Here is a 19358-nt window from a genome sequence, read left to right on the forward strand (position 1 = left end):
AGCAAGCAAAGTCAAATCCTTAAGTTTTTTTTTAGTTATATCGAACTGAGACTAGGGAAAGGATAGGTCCATTAAAATCTGAGACAGGTCAAATAACGGATAATGACAAGGAGATGAGTAGTACTTTTAACAAATATTTTATATCTGTATTTACTAAAGAAGAACTTAACAATATGCCTTCAGCGGAACAAGTCTATGTGGGTGGGGATGAGGAAAGGTTGACTAGTTTAGCAGTTACCAGGGAGGATGTAATTAAACAATTAGAAAAACTAATATCAAACAAATCCCCCGGGCTGGATGAAGTGTTTGCCAGGGTGCTTAAAGAATGCAAAGAGGAGCTTTCCGAGCCACTGTCTACCATATTTATTAAATCAATAGAGTCAGGCAGAGCGCCAGAGTCATGGAAGGTATCTAATGTGATACCAGTTTTTAAGAAAGGAGATTGATCACTTTCGTCTAACTATCGACCAATTAGCCTAACGTCTATTGTGGGAAAGTTACTCGAATCTATAATAGCAAATAAAATTCGTCTTCATCTTGAAAAACATAAATTAATAATTGAGTCGCAACATGGTTTTATAAATGGCCGTTCATGTTTAACAAATTTGTTATCTTTTTATTCTAGCATTGTTGAGGCAGTAGATAGTGGTAAGGATTGCGATGTTGTGTACCTTGACTTTAGCAAAGCTTTTGATACAGTGCCACATGAAAGACTGATTAAAAAGTTAGAGTCTCATGGTATTGGGGGTGCTATATTAAGCTGGATTAGGGCATGGCTACACCAAAGGAAACAGAGAGTTAGTATAAATGGAGTCAAGTCAGAGTGGAAAATGTTGTAAGTGGGGTGCCTCAGGGCTCTGTCCTGGGACCTCTGTTGTTTATAATATATATAAATGATTTAGATTCAGGTTTGAGTAGCAACATTTGCAAATTTGCCGATGATACGAAAATCGGTAGGGAAATTAATTCGGAGGAGGACTCACTATCACTTCAAGTTGATCTAGATAGGGTTTTGAAATGGTCGAAGGATTGGCAGATGCAGTTTAATGCTGATAAATGTAAAGTTCTGAGGTTAGGTAATGATGATAGGGTTACAAGATACGAGCTAGATGGTGTTGAGATTGCGAAGTCGAATTGCGAAAGGGATCTGGGAGTTATGATTAGTAAGAATTTAAAACAAAAGGATCAATGCATAAATATTCGTAATAAGGCAAATCGGACACTTGGATTTATTAATCGAAGCGTTAGTAACAAGACACCTGGTGTGGTTCTCAAGCTATATCTTGCTCTAGTTAGGCCCCATTTAGATTATGCAGTTAAGTTTTGGTCGCCATATAATGGAATGGATATAAATTCACTTGAACGTGTCCAGCGTAGGATGACTAAGTTAATTCCCCAAATTAGAAATCTTTCATATGAAGAAAGATTGACAAAGCTTAAGTGACATTCCCTGGAAAGGCGAAGAGTTAGGGGTGACATGATAGAGGTTTACAAGTGGGTGAATGGACATAACAAAGGGGATATTAATAGGGTATTAAAAGTATCAACACTAGACAGAACACGAAACAATGGGTATAAATTGGATAAGTTTAGATTTAGGAAAGACTTGGGTAAATACTGGTTCAGTAACAGGGTTGTTGATTTGTGGAACCAATTGCCGCGTAACATTGTGGAGGTGGGGTCCCTCGATTGTTTCAAGCATGGGTTGGACATGTATATGAGTGGGATTGGGTGGTTATAAATAGGAGCTGCCTCGTATGGGCCAACAGGCCTTCTGCAGTTGCCTTTGTTCTTATGTTCTTATGTGGTACCAATTTTTAAGAAAGGAGATAGATCACTTGCGTCAAACTATCGGTCAATTAGCCTAACGTCTATTGTGGGAAAGTTACTTGAATCAATAATTGCAAATACAATTCGTCTCCATCTTGAAAAACATAAATTAATAAATGAGTCCCAACATGGTTTTATAAATGGCAGTTCATGTTTAACAAATTTGCTAACTTTTTATTCCAGCATAGTTGAGGCAGTTGATAGTGGTAAGGATTGTGATGATAAAGTACCTTGACTTTAGCAAAGCTTTTGATACAGTGCCACATGAAAGACTAATTAAAAAAATAGAAGCTCATAGTATTGGGGGTGCTATATTAACTTGGATTAGGGCATGGCTATTCCAAAGGAAACAGAGAGTTAGTATAAATGGGGTTAAGTCAGAGTAGGATAATGTTGTTAGTGGAGTACCTCAGGGCTCTGTCCTGGGACCTCTGTTGTTTATATATATATAAATGATTTAGATTCAGGTTTGAGTAGCAACATTTGCAAATTTGCCGATGATACGAAAATCGGTAGGGAAATTAATTCGGAGGAGGACTCACTATCACTACAAGTTGATCTAGATAGGGTTTTGAAATGGTCAAAGGATTGGCAAATGCAGTTTAATGCTGATAAATGTAAAGTTCTGAGGCTAGGTAATGATGATAGAGTTACAAGATACTAGCTACATGGTGTTGAGATTGCGAAGTCGGATTGCGAAAGGGATCTGGGAGTTATGATTAATAAGAATTTAAAACAAAAGGATCAATGCATGAATGTTCGTAATAAGGCGAATAGGACACTGGGATTTATTAATTGAAGCGTTAGTAACAAGACACCTGGTGTGGTTCTTAAGCTATATCTTGCTCTGGTTAGGCCCCATTTAGATAATGCAGTTCAGTTTTGGTCGCCATATTATAGAATGGATATAAATTCACTTGAACGTGTTGAATTATACGAAATTATACGATTATACAATTACTGAAAACGGCGATAAGTCATATTATGCTTAAACCCACCCCTCCCCTCTGCAGTTTTCAAAATATCTAAAATGTCGGAAATTTGACCCCTTTGCGTGAATTTTGAGCCGAATTTTGACTCTGCTCCTTTTTTCATTTTCAAATTACGACTTTTTTACCGAAAATTTGCCAATTACTAAAAAAGGCTATGGGTCATATTTTGCACCACCCCCCTACTCAACAGTTTTCAAAATATCTGAAATGTTGGAAATTTTACTCCTGAGAGTGATTTTTTAAGCTGAATTCTGACTCTCTGCACAAATTTTCATTTCAAATTACGACGATTTTTCTGAAAATATGCCAATTACTGAAAACGGCGACGGGTCATCTTTTGGTTAAACCCACCCCATCCCCCTGTAGTTTTCAAAATATCTGAAATGTCGGAAATTTGACTCCTGAGGGTGATTTTTGAGACGAATTTTGACTCTCTGCACCTTTTTTCATTTTCAAATTTCGACTTTTTATACTGAAAATTAGCCAATAACTGAAAAAGGCTGTGTCATATTTTGCCCCACCCCCCATACTTTGCAGTTTTTAAAATATCTGAAACGTCAAAATTTGACTCCTGAGTGTAATTTTTGAGTCGAATACTGGCTCTCTGAACCCATTTTCAAGAAAACAGCGATGGGTCATATATTGCCAAAAACTGCCTGCAGTTTTTAAAATATCTGAATGTCGAAAGTTTGAATCCTGAGCGTGATTTTTGTGCCGAATTCTGGCTTTCTGCTCATATCTTCATTTTCAAATTACGACATTTATACCGAAAATATGCCAATTACTGAAAACTGCGATTGGTCATATTTTGATCAAACTCCCCTGCAGTTTTCAAAATATCTGAAATGTCGGAAACTTGACTCCTGAGCGTAATTTATGAGCCGAATTCTGACTCGGCACCAAATTTCAGGTTCTAATTACGACTTTTTATACTGAAAATATGCAAATTACTTAAAACAGCGATAGGTCATAATTTGCCCAAACCTCCCTGCAGTTCTTTAGAGTCTTTGAAATGTCGAAATTTATCTCCTGAGCGTGATTTTTGAGCTGATTTCTGATTCTGCACCTTTTTCGTTTTCAAATTATGATTTTTATTCCGAAAATATGTCTATTATTGAAAACGGCGATGGTCATATTTTGCCCACACCCCCCTCCCCCCTGCAGTTTTCAAAATATCTGAATTGTCGGAAATTTGACCCCTGTGCGTGAATTTTGAAACAAATTCTGACTCTTTGCTCATATTTTCATTTTCAAAATATTCTTTTTATACCGAAAATATGCCAATTGCAGAAAACGGCGATGGGTCATGGTTAGACCAAACCCCCCCCCCCCCCCCCCGCAGCTTTCAAAATATCAGAAATGTCGGAAATTTGACTCCTGAGCGTGAATTTTGAAACGAATTCTGACTCTCTGCACCTATTTTCATTTTCGAATTATAAATTTTCATACAGAAAATTTGCCAATTACTTAGAAAGGAGATGGTTCATATTTTTCCCCCCTCCCCCCTTTACCATGATGTTTTCAAAATATTTGAAATGTCGGAAATTTGACTGCTGAGCGTGATTTTTTAGCCAAATTCTGATTCTCTACACCTATTTTCATTTTCATATTAAGACTGTTTATATCGAAAATGTGCCAATTACTGAAAACAGCGATGGGTCCTATTTTGCCCAAACCTCCCTGAAGTTTCTAATTATCTCAAACGTCGGATATTTGGCTCCTGAGTGTGATTTTTTAGCCGAATTCTGATTGTCTGCATCTATTTTCATTTTCAAATTACGCCTTTTTATACCGAAAATATGCAAATTACTGAAAACTGCGATCGGTCATATTTTAAGAACATAAGAACATAAGAACAAAGGTAACTGCAGAAGCCTATTGGCCCATACGAGGCAGCTCCTATTCTATAACCACCCAATCCCACTCATATACTTGTCCAACCCGTGCTTGAAACAATCGAGGGACCCCACCTCCACAATGTTACGCGGCAATTGGTTCCACAAATCAACAACCCTGCTCCTGAACCAGTATTTACCCAAGTCTTTCCTAAATCTAAACTTATCCAATTTATACCCATTGTTTCGTGTTCTGTCCTGTGTTGATACTTTTAATACCCTATTAATATCCCCCCGGTTATGTCCATTCATCCACTTGTAAACCTCTATCATGTCACCCCTAACTCTTCGCCTTTCCAGTGAATGCAACTTAAGCTTTGTTAATCTTTCTTCATATGAAAGATTTCTAATTTGGGGAATTAACTTAGTCATCCTACGCTGGACACGTTCAAGTGAATTTATATCCATTCTATAATATGGCGACCAAAACTGAACTGCATAATCTAAATGGGGCCTAACTAGAGCAAGATATAGCTTGAGAACCACACCAGTGTCTTGTTACTAACGCTGCGATTAATAAATCCAAGTGTCCGATTTGCCTTATTACGAACATTTATGCATTGATCCTTTTGTTTCAAATTCCCACCAATCACAACTCCCAGATCCCCCTCGCAACTCGACCCCGCAACCACAACACCATCCAGCTCGCATCTTGCAACTCCATCATCACTACCTAACCTCAGAACTCCACACCCATCAGCACCAAACTGCATCTGCCAATCCCCTGACCACCTCAAAACCCTATCCAGATCAACCTGAAGTGATAGTGAGTCCTCCTCCGAATCAATTTCCCTACCGATCTTCGTATCATCGGCAAACTTGCAAATGTTGCCACTCAAACCTGAATCCAAATCACCCACATATATAAAAACAACAGAGGTCCCAGGACAGAGCCCCGAGGCACCCCACCACAACACCCTCCCACTCTGACTCGACTCCACCTACACCAACTCTCAGCTTCCCCTGGTACAGCCATGCCCCAATCCAGCTTAATATAGCACCCCCAATACCATGAGACTCCATCCCTCCAACCAGTCTCCCATGCGGCACCGCACCAAAAGCCCTGCCAAAGCCAAGGTATACAACATCGCAATCCTTACCACCATCAACCGCCTCAACAATGCTAGAACAAAAAGATAACAAATTTGTCAAACACGAACGGCCACCTATAAAACCATGCCGCGACTCAACCATTAATCTATGTTTTTCAAGATGAAGACGAATCCTACCTGCCATTATACCTGCCTGAAATGAATGGATATCGAGGGCACTTGGTGTCAATTGCCGGCTGGAAAGATATTGCAAATCAAATGCAATATCTTTCATAGACAACTGGGAACACTTCTATGGAAGAAATGAAATGTATGCTCGTGATGGGGTGCATCTATCGAGAGCTGGGGTTGTTGCTGTTGCGAACTCGCTAGAAGAAGTGGTTAGAGGTGTTTGTTTGGGTTTAAACTGTGTAGATAGAGGTATGGGAATTGATTTGGAGGAAGGAGGTAATAAAAGTATGTGTTTGTGGGAGAAAGGAATTGGCAAAACGATCAGGGAAAGAGAAGGTCCGCAAAATAACAATTCACTTAGGGTATATTACACTAACAGTAGAAGTCTAAGAAATAAAATTAACGAATTAAATGCTCTTGTCTGCACAGAAAAAATAGATATTATTGCACTTACCGAAACGTGGATGAATGTAGAAAATAGAGAACTATTAGCTGAATATCAAATATATGGATTTAAACTATTTCACACAGATAGATATATTAGACGAGGAGGTGGAGTAGCCATATATGTTAGGGACAATTTGAAATGTAGTCTCAAAGAGGGAATCAAAACAGAGCCACACACAGAAACTATTTGGATTGAATTAAACGAAAAAGCTAATAATATTATAATAGGAGTAATATATAGGCCACCAAATTTAGACAGAATGGAAGCAAAGCATCTATGGAATGAAATATCTAGAGCATCTAGATCTAACAGTATTTATGTCATGGGTGACTTTAATTTTAGCGGAATAAACTGGTTGAACAAAACAGGGAATAGTGAAGCAGAAGATTTTCTAGAATTAATTGACGATTGCTTTCTTACGCAACACATTAAGGAACCAACACGGAAAAAATAATATTTTAGATTTAGTGTTAACTAACAGGGAAACGCAAATTAATGACATCGAAATAGGGAGTGAGCTAGGGAGCAGTGATCACAAAGAAATCAGATTTAGCATAGAATGGAATAGACCAGTAGGAGAAAATTCTGTTAAAGTGCCAGATTTTCGAAAAGCTGATTTTAATAGCCTAAGAAATTTTTTGGGTCAAATTGATTGGAAAGGCTTGGGTATGGGGTGTGGGCCGGTCTTGGAGCGAGACATGAACCCAGCGATAGGTGACTTAAATGGGGATTTCGATGTGGATTCAATATATAACTTATTTAGATATTCTAAACAAAGCACAGGAACGTAGTATACCATACAAATTGAATAGATCGTATACTAATGACCCAAAGTGGATAACAAAGAATTTGAAGAACCTTATAGGTAAAAAGAGAGCTTGGTACAAAAGGATTAAAAATGGGGAGGTCACTTTAGAACAGGAATTCGTACAACTGGTTAGAAATGTTAAAAAAGAGATAAGGAAAGCAAAAAGAAACTATGAAGTTCGCATAGCAGGGCAAGCAAAGACAAATCCTAAAGGGTTTTTTCAGTTATATCGTACTAAGACTAGGAAAGGATAGGTCCATTAAAAACTGAGACAGGTCAAATAACAGATAGTGATGAAGAGATGAGTAGTATTTTTAATAAATATTTTGTATCTGTATTTACTAAAGAGGAACTTAACAATATGCCTTCAGCCGAACAAGTCTATGTGGGTGGGGACGAGGACAGGTTGACGAGTTTAGCAGTTACCAGGGAGGATGTTCTTAAACAAATAGTAAAACTCAAACCAAACAAATCCCCAGGGCCGGATGAAGTGTTTGCTAGGGTGCTTAAAGAATGCAAAGAGCTTTGTGACCCACTGTCAACCATATTTAATAAATCAATAGAGTCAGGCAGAGTGCCAGAGTTTTGGAAAGTTGCTAATGTGATACCAGTTTTTAAGAAAGGAGATAGATCACTTGCGTCTAACTATCGACCAATTAGCCTAACGTCTATTGTGGGAAAGTTACTCGAATCTATAATAGCAAATAAAATTCGTCTTCATCTTGAAAAACATAAATTAATAATTGAGTCGCAACATGGTTTTATAATGGCCATTCATGTTTAACAAATTTGTTATCTTTTTATTCTAGCATTGTTGAGGCAGTTGATAGTGGTAAGGATTGCGATGTTGTATACCTTGACTTTAGCAAAGCTTTTGATACAGTGCCACATGAAAGACTGATTAAAAAAATAGAGTCTCATGGTATTGGGGTGCTATATTAAGCTGGATTAGGGCATGGCTATACCAAAGGAAAAGAGTTAGTATAAATGGAATCAAGTCAGAGTGGGAAAATGTTGTAAGTGGAGTGCCTCAAGGCTCTGTCCTGGGACCTCTGTTGTTTATAATATATAAATGATTTAGATTCAGGTTTGAGTAGCAACATTTGCAAATTTGCCGATGATACGAAAATCGGTAGGGAAATTAATTCGGAGGAGGACTCACTATCACTTCAAGTTGATCTAGATAGGGTTTTGAAATGGTCAAAGGATTGGCAGATGCAGTTTAATGCTGATAAATGTAAAGTTCTGAGGTTAGGTAATGATGATAGAGTTACAAGATACGAGCTAGATGGTGTTGTGATTGCGAAGTCGGATTGCGAAAGGGATCTGGGAGTTATGATTAGTAAGATTTAAAACAAAAGGATCAATGCATAAATGTTCGTAATAAGGCAAATCGGACACTTGGATTTATTAATCGCAGCGTTAGTAACAAGACACCTGGTGTGGTTTCAAGCTATATCTTGCTCTAGTTAGGCCCCATTTAGATTATGCAGTTCAGTTTTGGTCGCCATATTATAGAATGGATATAAATTCACTTGAACGTGTCCAGCGTAGGATGACTAAGTTAATTCCCCAAATTAGAAATCTTTCATATGAAGAAAGATTAACAAAGCTTAAGTTGCATTCACTGGAAAGGCGAAGAGTTAGGGGTGACATGATAGAGGTTTACAAGTGGATGAATGGACATAACCGGGGGGATATTAATAGGGTATTAAAAGTATCAACACAGGACAGAACACGAAACAATGGATATAAATTGGATAAGTTTAGATTTAGGAAAGACTTGGGTAAATACTGGTTCAGTAACAGGGTTGTTGATTTGTGGAACCAATTGCCGCGTAACATTGTGGAGGTGGGGTCCCTCGATTGTTTCAAGCACGGGTTGGACAAGTATATGAGTGGGATTGGGTGGTTATAGAATAGGAGCTGCCTCGTATGGGCCAATAGGCCTTCTGCAGTTACCTTTGTTCTTATGTTCTTATGTTCTTATTATAGATTCGAGCAACTTTCCCACAATAGACGTTAGGCTAATTGGTCGATAGTTAGACGCAAGTGATCTATCTCCTTTCTTAAAAACTGGTATCACATTAGCAACTTTCCAAAACTCTGGCACTCTGCCTGACTCTATTGATTTATTAAATATGGTTGACAGTGGGTCACAAAGCTCCTCTTTGCATTCTTTAAGCACCCTGGCAAACACTTCATCCGGCCCTGGGATTTGTTTGGTTTGAGTTTTACTATTTGTTTAAGAACATCCTCCCTGGTAACTGCTAAACTCGTCAACCTGTCCTCGTCCCCACCCACATAGACTTGTTCGGCTGAATGCATATTGTTAAGTTCCTCTTTAGTAAATACAGATACAAATATTTATTAAAAATACTACTCATCTCTTCATCACTATCTGTTATTTGACCTGTCTCAGTTTTTAATGGACCTATCCTTTCCCTAGTCTTAGTACGATATAACTGAAAAAAAACCCTTTAGGATTTGTCTTTGCTTGCCCTGCTATGCGAACTTCATAGTTTCTTTTTGCTTTCCTTATCTCTTTTTTAACATTTCTAACCAGTTGTACGAATTCCTGTTCTAAAGTGACCTCCCCATTTTTAATCCTTTTGTACCAAGCTCTCTTTTTACCTATAAGGTTCTTCAAATTCTTTGTTATCCACTTTGGGTCATTAGTATTCGATCTATTCAATTTGTATGGTATACTACGTTCCTGTGCTTTGTTTAGAATATTCTTAAATAAGTTATATATTGAATCCACATCGAAATCCCCATTTAAGTCACCTATCGCTGGGTTTTCATGTCTCGCTCCAAGACCGTCCCACACCCCATACCCAAGACTTTCCAATCAATTTGACCCAAAAAATATTCTTAGCTATTAAAATCAGCATTTTCGAAATCTGGCACTTTAACAGAATTTTCTCCTACTGGTCTATTCCATTCTATGCTAAATCTGATTTCTTTGTGATCACTGCTCCCTAGCTCACTCCCTATTTCGATGTCATTAATTTGCGTTTCCCTGTGTTGTTAACACTAAATCTAAAATATTATTTTCCCGGATGTTGGTTCCTTAATGTGTTGCGTAAGAAAGCAATCGTCAATTAATTCTAGAAATCTTCTGCTTCACTATTCCCTGTTTTGTTCAACCAGTTTATTCCGCTAAAATTAAAGTCACCCATGACAATAAATACCTGTTAGATCTAGATGCTCTAGATATTTCCATCCCATAGATGCTTTGCTTCCATTCTGTCTAAATTTGGTGGCCTATATATTATACTCCTATTATAATATTATTAGCTTTTTCGTTTAATTCAATTCCAAATAGTTTCTGTGTGTGGCCTCTGTTTTGATTCCCTCTTTGAGACTACATTTTCAAATTGTCCCTAACATATATGGCTACTCCACCTCCTCGTCTAATATATCTATCTGTGTGAAATAGTTTAAACCATATATTTGATATTCAGCTAATAGTTCTCTATTTTCTACATTCATCCACGTTTCGGTAAGTGCCAAATAATATCTATTTTTTCTGTGCAGACAAGAGCATTTAATTCGTTTAATTTTATTTCTTAGACTTCTACTGTTAGTGTAATATACCCTAAGTGAATTGTTATTTTGCGGACCTTCTCTTTCCCTGATCGTTTTGCCAATTCCTTTCTCCCACAAACACATACTTTTATTACCATCCTTCCTCCAAATCAATTCCCATACCTCTATCTACTAACAGTTTAAACCCAAACAAACACCTCCTAACCACTTCTTCTAACGAGGTTCGCAACAGCAACAACCCCAGCTCCTCGATAGATGCACCCCATCACGAGCAATACATTTCATTTCTTTCCATAGAAGAGTGTTCCCAGTTGTCTATGAAGATATTGCATTTGATTTGCAATATCTTTCCAGCCGACAATTGACACCAAGTGCCCTCGATATCCCTTCCATTTCCCACTCCCTTTCTTGGAAGAATGCCACATATGATCGGGATTCCTCCCTTGCTCCTAACTAACTCTATGGCTGTTTTATACCTCTGAATCAGTTCCTCACTCCTAACCTCGACCAACATCATTTCCTCCCACGCTAATGCAAAATAATGGGATTGTTCCCATACCAGCCATAATATCATTCATGTTGTTTATAATATCACCAATGCCAGCTCCGGGATAGCAAACCCTTAACCTGTTCCCCCTATCTCTAGCACAAAACGTTCTATCCAAATACCTTATCTGGGGAATCTGCCCACAACTAATGTTTGCTTAGGTACTTCCTTTACTTTCTGAGGGGCCTGCGCTTCCTTTCTCTTCGTTGCTTTCCCTTTTGCGCGATCCACAGTCTCTCCACAGCACTCGTCCCTCCAAACGTCAAATGAATTAGAAGTGCTATGGGCGTTTGAAGGCGGCTTTATCAAAGTCTTCTTAAGGCCCCTGTCTTTCACAACTCTCCAAGACGAGGTCCTTTTCTGCTGGTCTCCTCCTTCGTTACTTCTCGTTGTTCTTTCAGCTGACGCACCTCCTCCCGCAGAAAGTCCAACTCTGTCCTCAGGGCTCCCACTAGAGTCACCAGGTCCTTAACTACAACTTCCATATTGCAATGATAATATATTTTGCCCAAATCCCCACTGCAGTTATCAAAATTCCAGAAATATCGGAAATTTCAATCCTGAGCGTGATTTTTGAGCAGAATTCTGACTGTGCAACAAATTTCAGTTTCAAATTACGACTTTTTATACCGAAAATACGCCAATTACTGAAAAGGCCGATGGGTCATATTTTGCCCAGACCCCCCCCCCCCCCCTGCAGTTTTCAAAATATCTGAAATGTCGGAAATTTGAGACCTGGGCATGATTTTTGAGCCGAGTTCTGACTCTCTGCTGATTTTCTGATTTTCATTTTAAAATTACGACTTTTTATACCGAAAATATGCCAATTAACTGAAAACGGCTATGGGTCATATTTTGCACAAATCCCCTGCAGTTTTCCAAATATCTGAAAAATCAGATATTTGACTCCTAAGCGTAATTTTTGAGCCGAAGTCTCACCCTCTGCACCTACATTAATTTCAAAATTTCGAGTTTTAATACCGAAAATATGCAAATTACTGGAAACAACGATGGGTCATATTTTGCCCAAACCCCCCGGCCGTTTTCAAAATATGCGATATGTCAGAAATTTGAATCCTGAGCGCCATTTTTTGAGGCGAATTCTAACTCTGCACCTATTTTCATTTTAAAATTACGACTTTTTATACCGAAAATTCTCCAATTACTGAAAATAGCGATGAGTCATATTTTGCCCAAACATCCCTGCAGATGTCAAAATATCTGAAATGTCGGAAATTTGACTCCTAAGCGTGATTTCTGAGGCGAACTCTGACTCTCTGCGCCTATTTTCATTTTCAAATTTCGAATTTTCATACCGAAATTAAGCAAATTATTGTAAACAATAATGGGATCATATTTTGCCCAAACCCTCCTGCAATTATCAAAATACCTGAAGTGTCGGAAATTTGACTCCTGAGCGTCATTTTTGAGCCGAATTCTGACTCTCTGCACCTATTTTCACTTTTAAATTTAGACTTTTTATACCGAAAATATGCCAACTACAGAAAATGGCAATGGGTCATATTTTGTCCAAACCCCCCTGCAGTTTTCAAAATACGATAAATGTCGGTAAATTTGACTTCTGAGCATGATTTTTGGGCCGAATTCTCACTCTGCACCAAATTTCAGTTTCAAATTACGACTTTTTATACCAAAAAATATACCAATTAATGACAACTGCGAAGAGGCATATTTTGCCAAAACCTCCCTGCAGTTTTCAAAATATCTGAAATGTTGGCAATTTGACTCATCAGCGTGATTTTTGAGCCGAATTCTGACTGCACCTATTTTCATTTTCATATTATGATTTTGTTATGCCAAAAATATGCTAATTACCAAAAACGGCGATGGGTCATATTTATTCAAACCCCTCTGCAATTTTCAAAATATCTGAAATGTCGGAAGTTGAGACCTGAGCATGATTTTTGAGCCGAGCTCCGAATCTGTGCACCTGTTTTCATTTTAAAATTACGACTTTTTATACCGAAAATATGCCAATTACTGAAAACGGTGATGAGTACTATTTTGCCCAAATCCCCTGCAATTTTCATAATAATTGAAATGTCGAAAGTATGACTCCTGGGCGTAATCTTTGAGCCGAATTCTGACTCTCTGCACCTAATTTCCTTTTCAAATTACGATTTTTTATACCGAAAATATGGCAATTACTGAAAACAGCATTGGGTCACATTTTGCCCCCCCCCCCCCCCCCCCCCTCAGTGAAATGTCGGAAATGTGACTCCTGAGCGTGATTTTTGAGCCGAATTCTGACTCAATGCACCTATTTTTATTTTCAAATTACGACTTTTTTATCTAAAGTTTGCCAATTACTGAAATGGGCGATGGGTTATGTTTTGGCCAAACGGTCTCTGTTGTTTCAAATTATCTGAAATGTCGGAAATTTGACTCCTGAGCGTGATTTTTGAGCCGATTTCTGACTCGCTGCACCTATTTTCATTTTTAAATTACGACTTTTTATACCTAAAGTTTGCCAATTACTGAAAACGGCTATGGGTCATATTTTGCCTAAATCCCCTGCAGTTTTCAAAATTTTTGAAATGTCGGAAATATGACTCCTGAGTGTGATATTTGAGCCAAATTCTGACTCTCTGCACCTAATTTCATTTTCATATTATGACTTTTTATACCGAAAATGTGCCAATTACTGAAAACGGCAAAGGGTCATATTTTGCCCCCCCCCCAGCAGTTTTCAAAATATCTGAAGTATCGGAAATTTGACTAAGGGTGATTTTTGAGCCGAATTCTGACTCTACACCAAATTTCAGTTTCAAATTAGAACTATTTATACCGAACATATGTCAATTACTGAAATGGCGATGGGTCATATTTTGGCCAAACCTCCATGCAGTTTTCAAAATATCTAAAATGTTGGAAATTCGAATCGTGAGCGTGATTTTTGAGCTGAATTCTGATCTGCACCTATTTTCATTTTCAAATTATGAATTTTTATACCGAAAATATGCCAATTACTAAAAACGGCGATGGGTCATATTTTGCCAAAACCGCCCAACAAATTTCAAAATATCTGAAATATCAGAAATTTGACTCCTAATCGTGATTTTTGAGGCGAATTTTGACCCTCTGCACCTATTTTAATTTTCAAATTTCGACTTTTAATACCGAAAATATGCAAATTACTGAAACAACGATGGGTCATATTTTGCACAAACTACCCTGCAGTTTTCAAAATATGTGAAATGTCGGAAATTGGAATCCTGAGCGTGATTCTTGAACCGAATTCTGACTCTGCCTCAAATTACAGTTTCAAATTACTACTTTTTATACCGAAAATATGTCAATTACTGAAAACACCGATGGGTCATATTCTGCCCAAACCCTCCTGCAGTATTCAAAATATCTGAAATGTCAAAAATTTGACTCCTAATCGTGATTTTTGAGCCGAATTCTGACTCTCTGCACATATTTCATTTTCAAATTACGAAGTTTTATACTGAAAATATGCAAATTTCTGAAAACTGCGATGGGTCATATTATGCCCAAACCCCCTTGCACTTTTCAAATTATGTGAAATGTCAGAAATTTGAATTTAAAGGGTAATTTTTCAGCCGAATTCTGACTCTGATTTACACTGATTTACACTGAATTCTACACTGATTTACATTTTCAAATTATGACTTTTTATACCGAAAATATTCCAATTACTGAAAACGGTGATGGGTCATATTTTTTCCCAAACCCCCCTGCAGTTTTTCAAAATATCTAAAACGTCGGAAATTTGACTCGTAAGCGGGATTTTGGAGCCGAATTCTATCTCTCTGCACCTGTTTTTACTTTCAAACTTACACTTTTTTTTACCGAAAATATGCCAATTACTGAAAACAGCAATGGGTCATATCATGACCTACCCCCCCCCCCCCCTGCAGTTTTCATTAATATCTTAAATGTCGGAAATTTGACTGAGCATGATTTTTTGAGCCGAGTTCTTAGTTCTGCACCTATTTTCATTTTAAAATTATGATTTTTTTGAATTTAAAGTTTCATTTATCACGAATTTGTAAACTAATTTTTTTGTAGCCTAGCATAGGCTTAATTATTTTTGTTGTGAAGACATAACTAAAATGAACTTAGCCTCTTGTGTATTAGTTGTGTATAAAATGCTTTTAAACACTTGGGACCAAATTGGAAAAACAGTTAATCTTCGTTAAGCTACAAGGTTACGGAATGGAAAGTTTGATATTTTTTCCCTTCCAGTAAAATCCTACATCTCGCAAAGTCGATTCGTATCCTGAAGACCGTGGAAGTCGACTATTATGTCCCAGTTATTCAAGTGTTGCATCACCAGATCTCTTCTCAGTGTGCGCTCCCAGAGTTGTACTTGTCGGGGGTTGAGCTTCGGCTTTTTGGTCATGGCTCTCAACTGTCATTATGATGTTGAAGGTGAATAAAGCACTTGCAAGTAACATCGGAGATGTACTGCGTTTATGAGTTTCTATATATTTTTTTATTATTTAATCTAAAAGGCTGTATGGTAGAGAACATTTTGCTCTGAATTGAAATCATTTGGAATAAACCTTTTAGATAGTTTTTTAGATAGCTCTTGTTTCCAAAGAGCTGTATAAATTGACTGCTTCGTATGAAGCATTTCAAACAAGATTTTGAATCTGAAGTATGAGAAATATTTATGCTCATTACGAGTAAAGGTAAAACTGGAAGCATGCTTAATGTTGTAAATTGCCGTCTCCAATATTGTCACCTGGAACACGAGTCGTTTCGCTCAATTTGAGTGAAATAAATCGGTGAGATATTTACTTTTCAAACTGTTGACTCATATGTAATTAAAGGTAATCAATTGGAAAAGAATTCTAATTTAGAGTGGCAAGAATCAAAGGTCTAAACATTTTTTGTCATGGTCTAAGCTACAGAGGAATAGGCATATATGTGCCAAAGATTTTTATTATTAGGCATGTACCAACCTATTCATGACAGTTCTAGTAGAGTATTTTATAAAAATGAATTCTTTAAAACAAAAAATGCAGACTTTTTTAATGATTATTGCGAATTTACTGTTTGCTTATATATTTTGTTTTATACAATACTGTATTGTGTGGGGGGTAACATTAAACTTTCATTTCTATTCCTTAAAAGATTTTTAGACTGAAATTGCTGCTCTGAACAGCAAAGATACAATATTTTCATTAAAGCCACGAATACTATTTTTCACTTTAGTGCTAAAATACTTCAAACTGACAGTTGTCAAATTGCCGATCTCCATGTTGCTCATAAACCATTTTTTTTGTAAACAGTTTATGCATAAAAGAAATACTGTGCTTTATGTTGCCAAAAGATTATACATCCAGTACAGTATGTAGAGGAGTAGCTGCAGGATCCAGTAAGTTCAGTAGAACTTCGGTTTCAACTCTTGACCATGTCGTACTTCAGTCGATTGAGGCAGCGTCTGGGATGCTCCCGGACGCAGGTTCGAATCATCGACCTTGTGGATTTGTTCATTTGATGCATCACGCAATTGTGATTGCTGTGTGTAATGTATTGTAGAATAAGGTTTAATAATTTTAGGAGGAAATGTACATGTCAATTGTCATAGATCATTAATAGCCTTTGTATTCGTAATCATCTTATAACTACCAGGCCACATTGACTAAGGGCGGGGGGGGGGGTTGGACACAAAATCAATAACTTTCCCATGGATTCATGTTCTTATATACTCATCAATACTTAGGATTAAAAACAAACTGATATATTTTACTAACCTTTATTTCACAGCAATGAGAACATGTCAATAAGGAACATTTTCAATATAACACATCTTTGATTTATTAAATCCCTGATTTATAGAACTAAACATAGTTTTATAAAACATTCTAAATGAATGTAGAATGAAAAAACATTCTAATGAATGTAGAATGAAAAAACATTCTACATTCCTACAAAATTCTTTGCTATGTAAAACTCATATTTACAGGACAAGTCGCATTTTAACACAAGAAAACTGCACTGCATTCCACAAGTACTTAATGTTTTACAAATTATATGTGCACTCTGAAGAACAAGACTTCATCCTCCCATGTCAATTTATGTTGGTTCTCCAACCAAAGCTTTTTGGCGAAGTGAGAAAATCCTGCATAGATACTCTTCCTCGAGGATACAGGTGAGGACTTGAAAGACTATCCTCACTAGAAGGCATAAATTTCCTAGCAATTCCTTTGCAGCCAACTTAGCAGTGTCCCAAAGTTGGATTCATCTCCATCTTTACTATCAGCTTGTTTCTTGGGAGCTTTCCCACTACGGCTGGATTTTAAGGCTTGCTGAACCAAATCATCATCTCCAATTTCTTCTACAGCTCGTGAATATGCTCCTACTCTCTATGCTCAGAGACTGGCATTTCTTGTCTCTTTGTAGACGACTTTCTGAGAACTTTTTCTTTTTCCTTATTCCTTTCTTTGTCTATTTGATCCTTTATGCTCTACTGCTGCGTCTCGCTGACCATGATTTTGAGTACTTTTCACTATGATCTGAATCAGAGCTGGAACTGCGCTCTCTGTGCTTGGATCTCTGATGCTTCCGGCTAAATCTGTCCCTAGATCTTGAGCGGGAATAAGTAGGACTGCGATGACGCCTGTGGCGCTCTCGATCTCGACTTGAAGAGTGGGACCTCCGAGTGGGCGATGGACAACGAGAACACCTGCTTGACAGAGGACTGGGTGATGAACAGCGAGAACGCCTGCGTGCCAGAGGACTGGGTGATGGACAGCGAGAACGGCTGCGTGACAGAGGACTAGGTGATGAACAGCAAGAACGCCTGCATGGCAGAGGACTGGGCGATGGACAACGAGAACGCCTGCTTGACAGAGGACTGGGTGATGAACAGCGAGAACGCCTGCGTGCCAGAGGACTGGGTGATGGACAGCGAGAACGGCTGCGTGACAGAGGACTAGGTGATGAACTGCAAGAACGCCTGCATGGCAGAGGACTGGGCGATGGACAACGAGAACGCCTGCTTGACAGAGGACTGGCTGATGAACAGCGAGAACGCCTGCATGCCAGAGGACTGGGTGATGGACAGCGAGAACGGCTGCGTGACAGAGGACTGGGTGATGAACAGCAAGAACGCCTGCATGGCAGAGGACTGGGCGATAGACAACGAGAACGCCTGCATGGCAGAGGACTGGGCGATAGACAACGAAAACGCCTGCGTGGCAGGGGACTGGGAGATGGACAACGAGAACGCCCGCCTGACAGAGGGCTTCGCGATGGACAACGAGAACACCTGTCTGACAGAGGGCTGGGCGATGGACAACGAGAACACCTGTCTGACAGAGGGCTGGGCGATGGACAACGAGAACGCCTGTTTGACAGAGGGCTGGGCGATGGACAACGAGAACGCCTGTCTGACAGAGGGCTGGGCGATGGACAACGAGAACGCCTGTCTGACAGAGGGCTGAGCGATGGACAACGAGAACGCCTGTCTGACAGAGGGCTGGGCGAACGGCTTAATGACCGACTAGAGGAACGTCTTCTGTGTGTCCGTGACTTTTTATGGTGACGATGACGACTTCTGGAACTAGTACTGCTGCTACTCCGAGACCTATTTCTCCGTTTCCTTTTGCTGGTCCTCTCACTGCTTGAATCTATCGAGTAACGGCCCATGTTTGCAATATTATCTACAATTATACGTGCAGTTGTAGGGGATTTCTTCTTAATTTACGTACTGTATGGCTCCTTCATACAGTTCCCGCAGTACACGGCACGCCGCTGAAACCTTTGTTATTCGAATTAATGAACAGTTTTTCTTCATCCAATAGCAGTGCGAGTGGATGCGTTAACCAATAAGACAGTCCGGTGTAGCTAATAAGATGAAGATGTTTAGTCTAGGAATGTCTCTAAGGAAGTGGCTCAACAGTGATGATTGAAGGTATGGCCATCCAAGAGGTGGCTTGGGCATAAATAAACCATAACAGCACCTCACTACTAATTCTTCTTCCTCTTGATAGTTGGTGCAGTTTGTAACACCACACCTCTAAACTGTTATTCGGGAAGTGCTTTGATTTTTTGAGACGCGTTAA

At 38.6% G+C, this 19358-nt stretch overlaps 1 protein-coding gene across 1 annotated transcript; it reads left to right on the forward strand.

The window, feature by feature from the left end:
* The first annotated feature begins 15683 nt into the window (after positions 1-15683).
* Positions 15684-18838, forward strand: LOC138371009 (octapeptide-repeat protein T2-like). The gene is made up of 2 exons (XM_069335649.1): positions 15684-15714; positions 17940-18838. Exons 1-2 carry the CDS (start codon positions 15684-15686, stop codon positions 18836-18838), a joined length of 930 nt encoding a protein of 309 aa, XP_069191750.1.
* Positions 18839-19358: the final 520 nt, after the last annotated feature.

Source organism: Procambarus clarkii, chromosome 34 (assembly GCF_040958095.1).
Source record: "Procambarus clarkii isolate CNS0578487 chromosome 34, FALCON_Pclarkii_2.0, whole genome shotgun sequence".
Lineage (NCBI taxonomy): Eukaryota > Metazoa > Arthropoda > Malacostraca > Decapoda > Cambaridae > Procambarus > Procambarus clarkii.

Bases quoted from the DNA above. Each gene is read 5' to 3' on its own strand.
- LOC138371009 (XM_069335649.1), top strand. From the start codon at position 15,684: ATGGCTCTCAACTGTCATTATGATGTTGAAG. The intron at 15,715-17,939 runs GTGAATAAAGCA...CTCGACTTGAAG, and splicing joins CTGTCATTATGATGTTGAAG to AGTGGGACCTCCGAGTGGGC.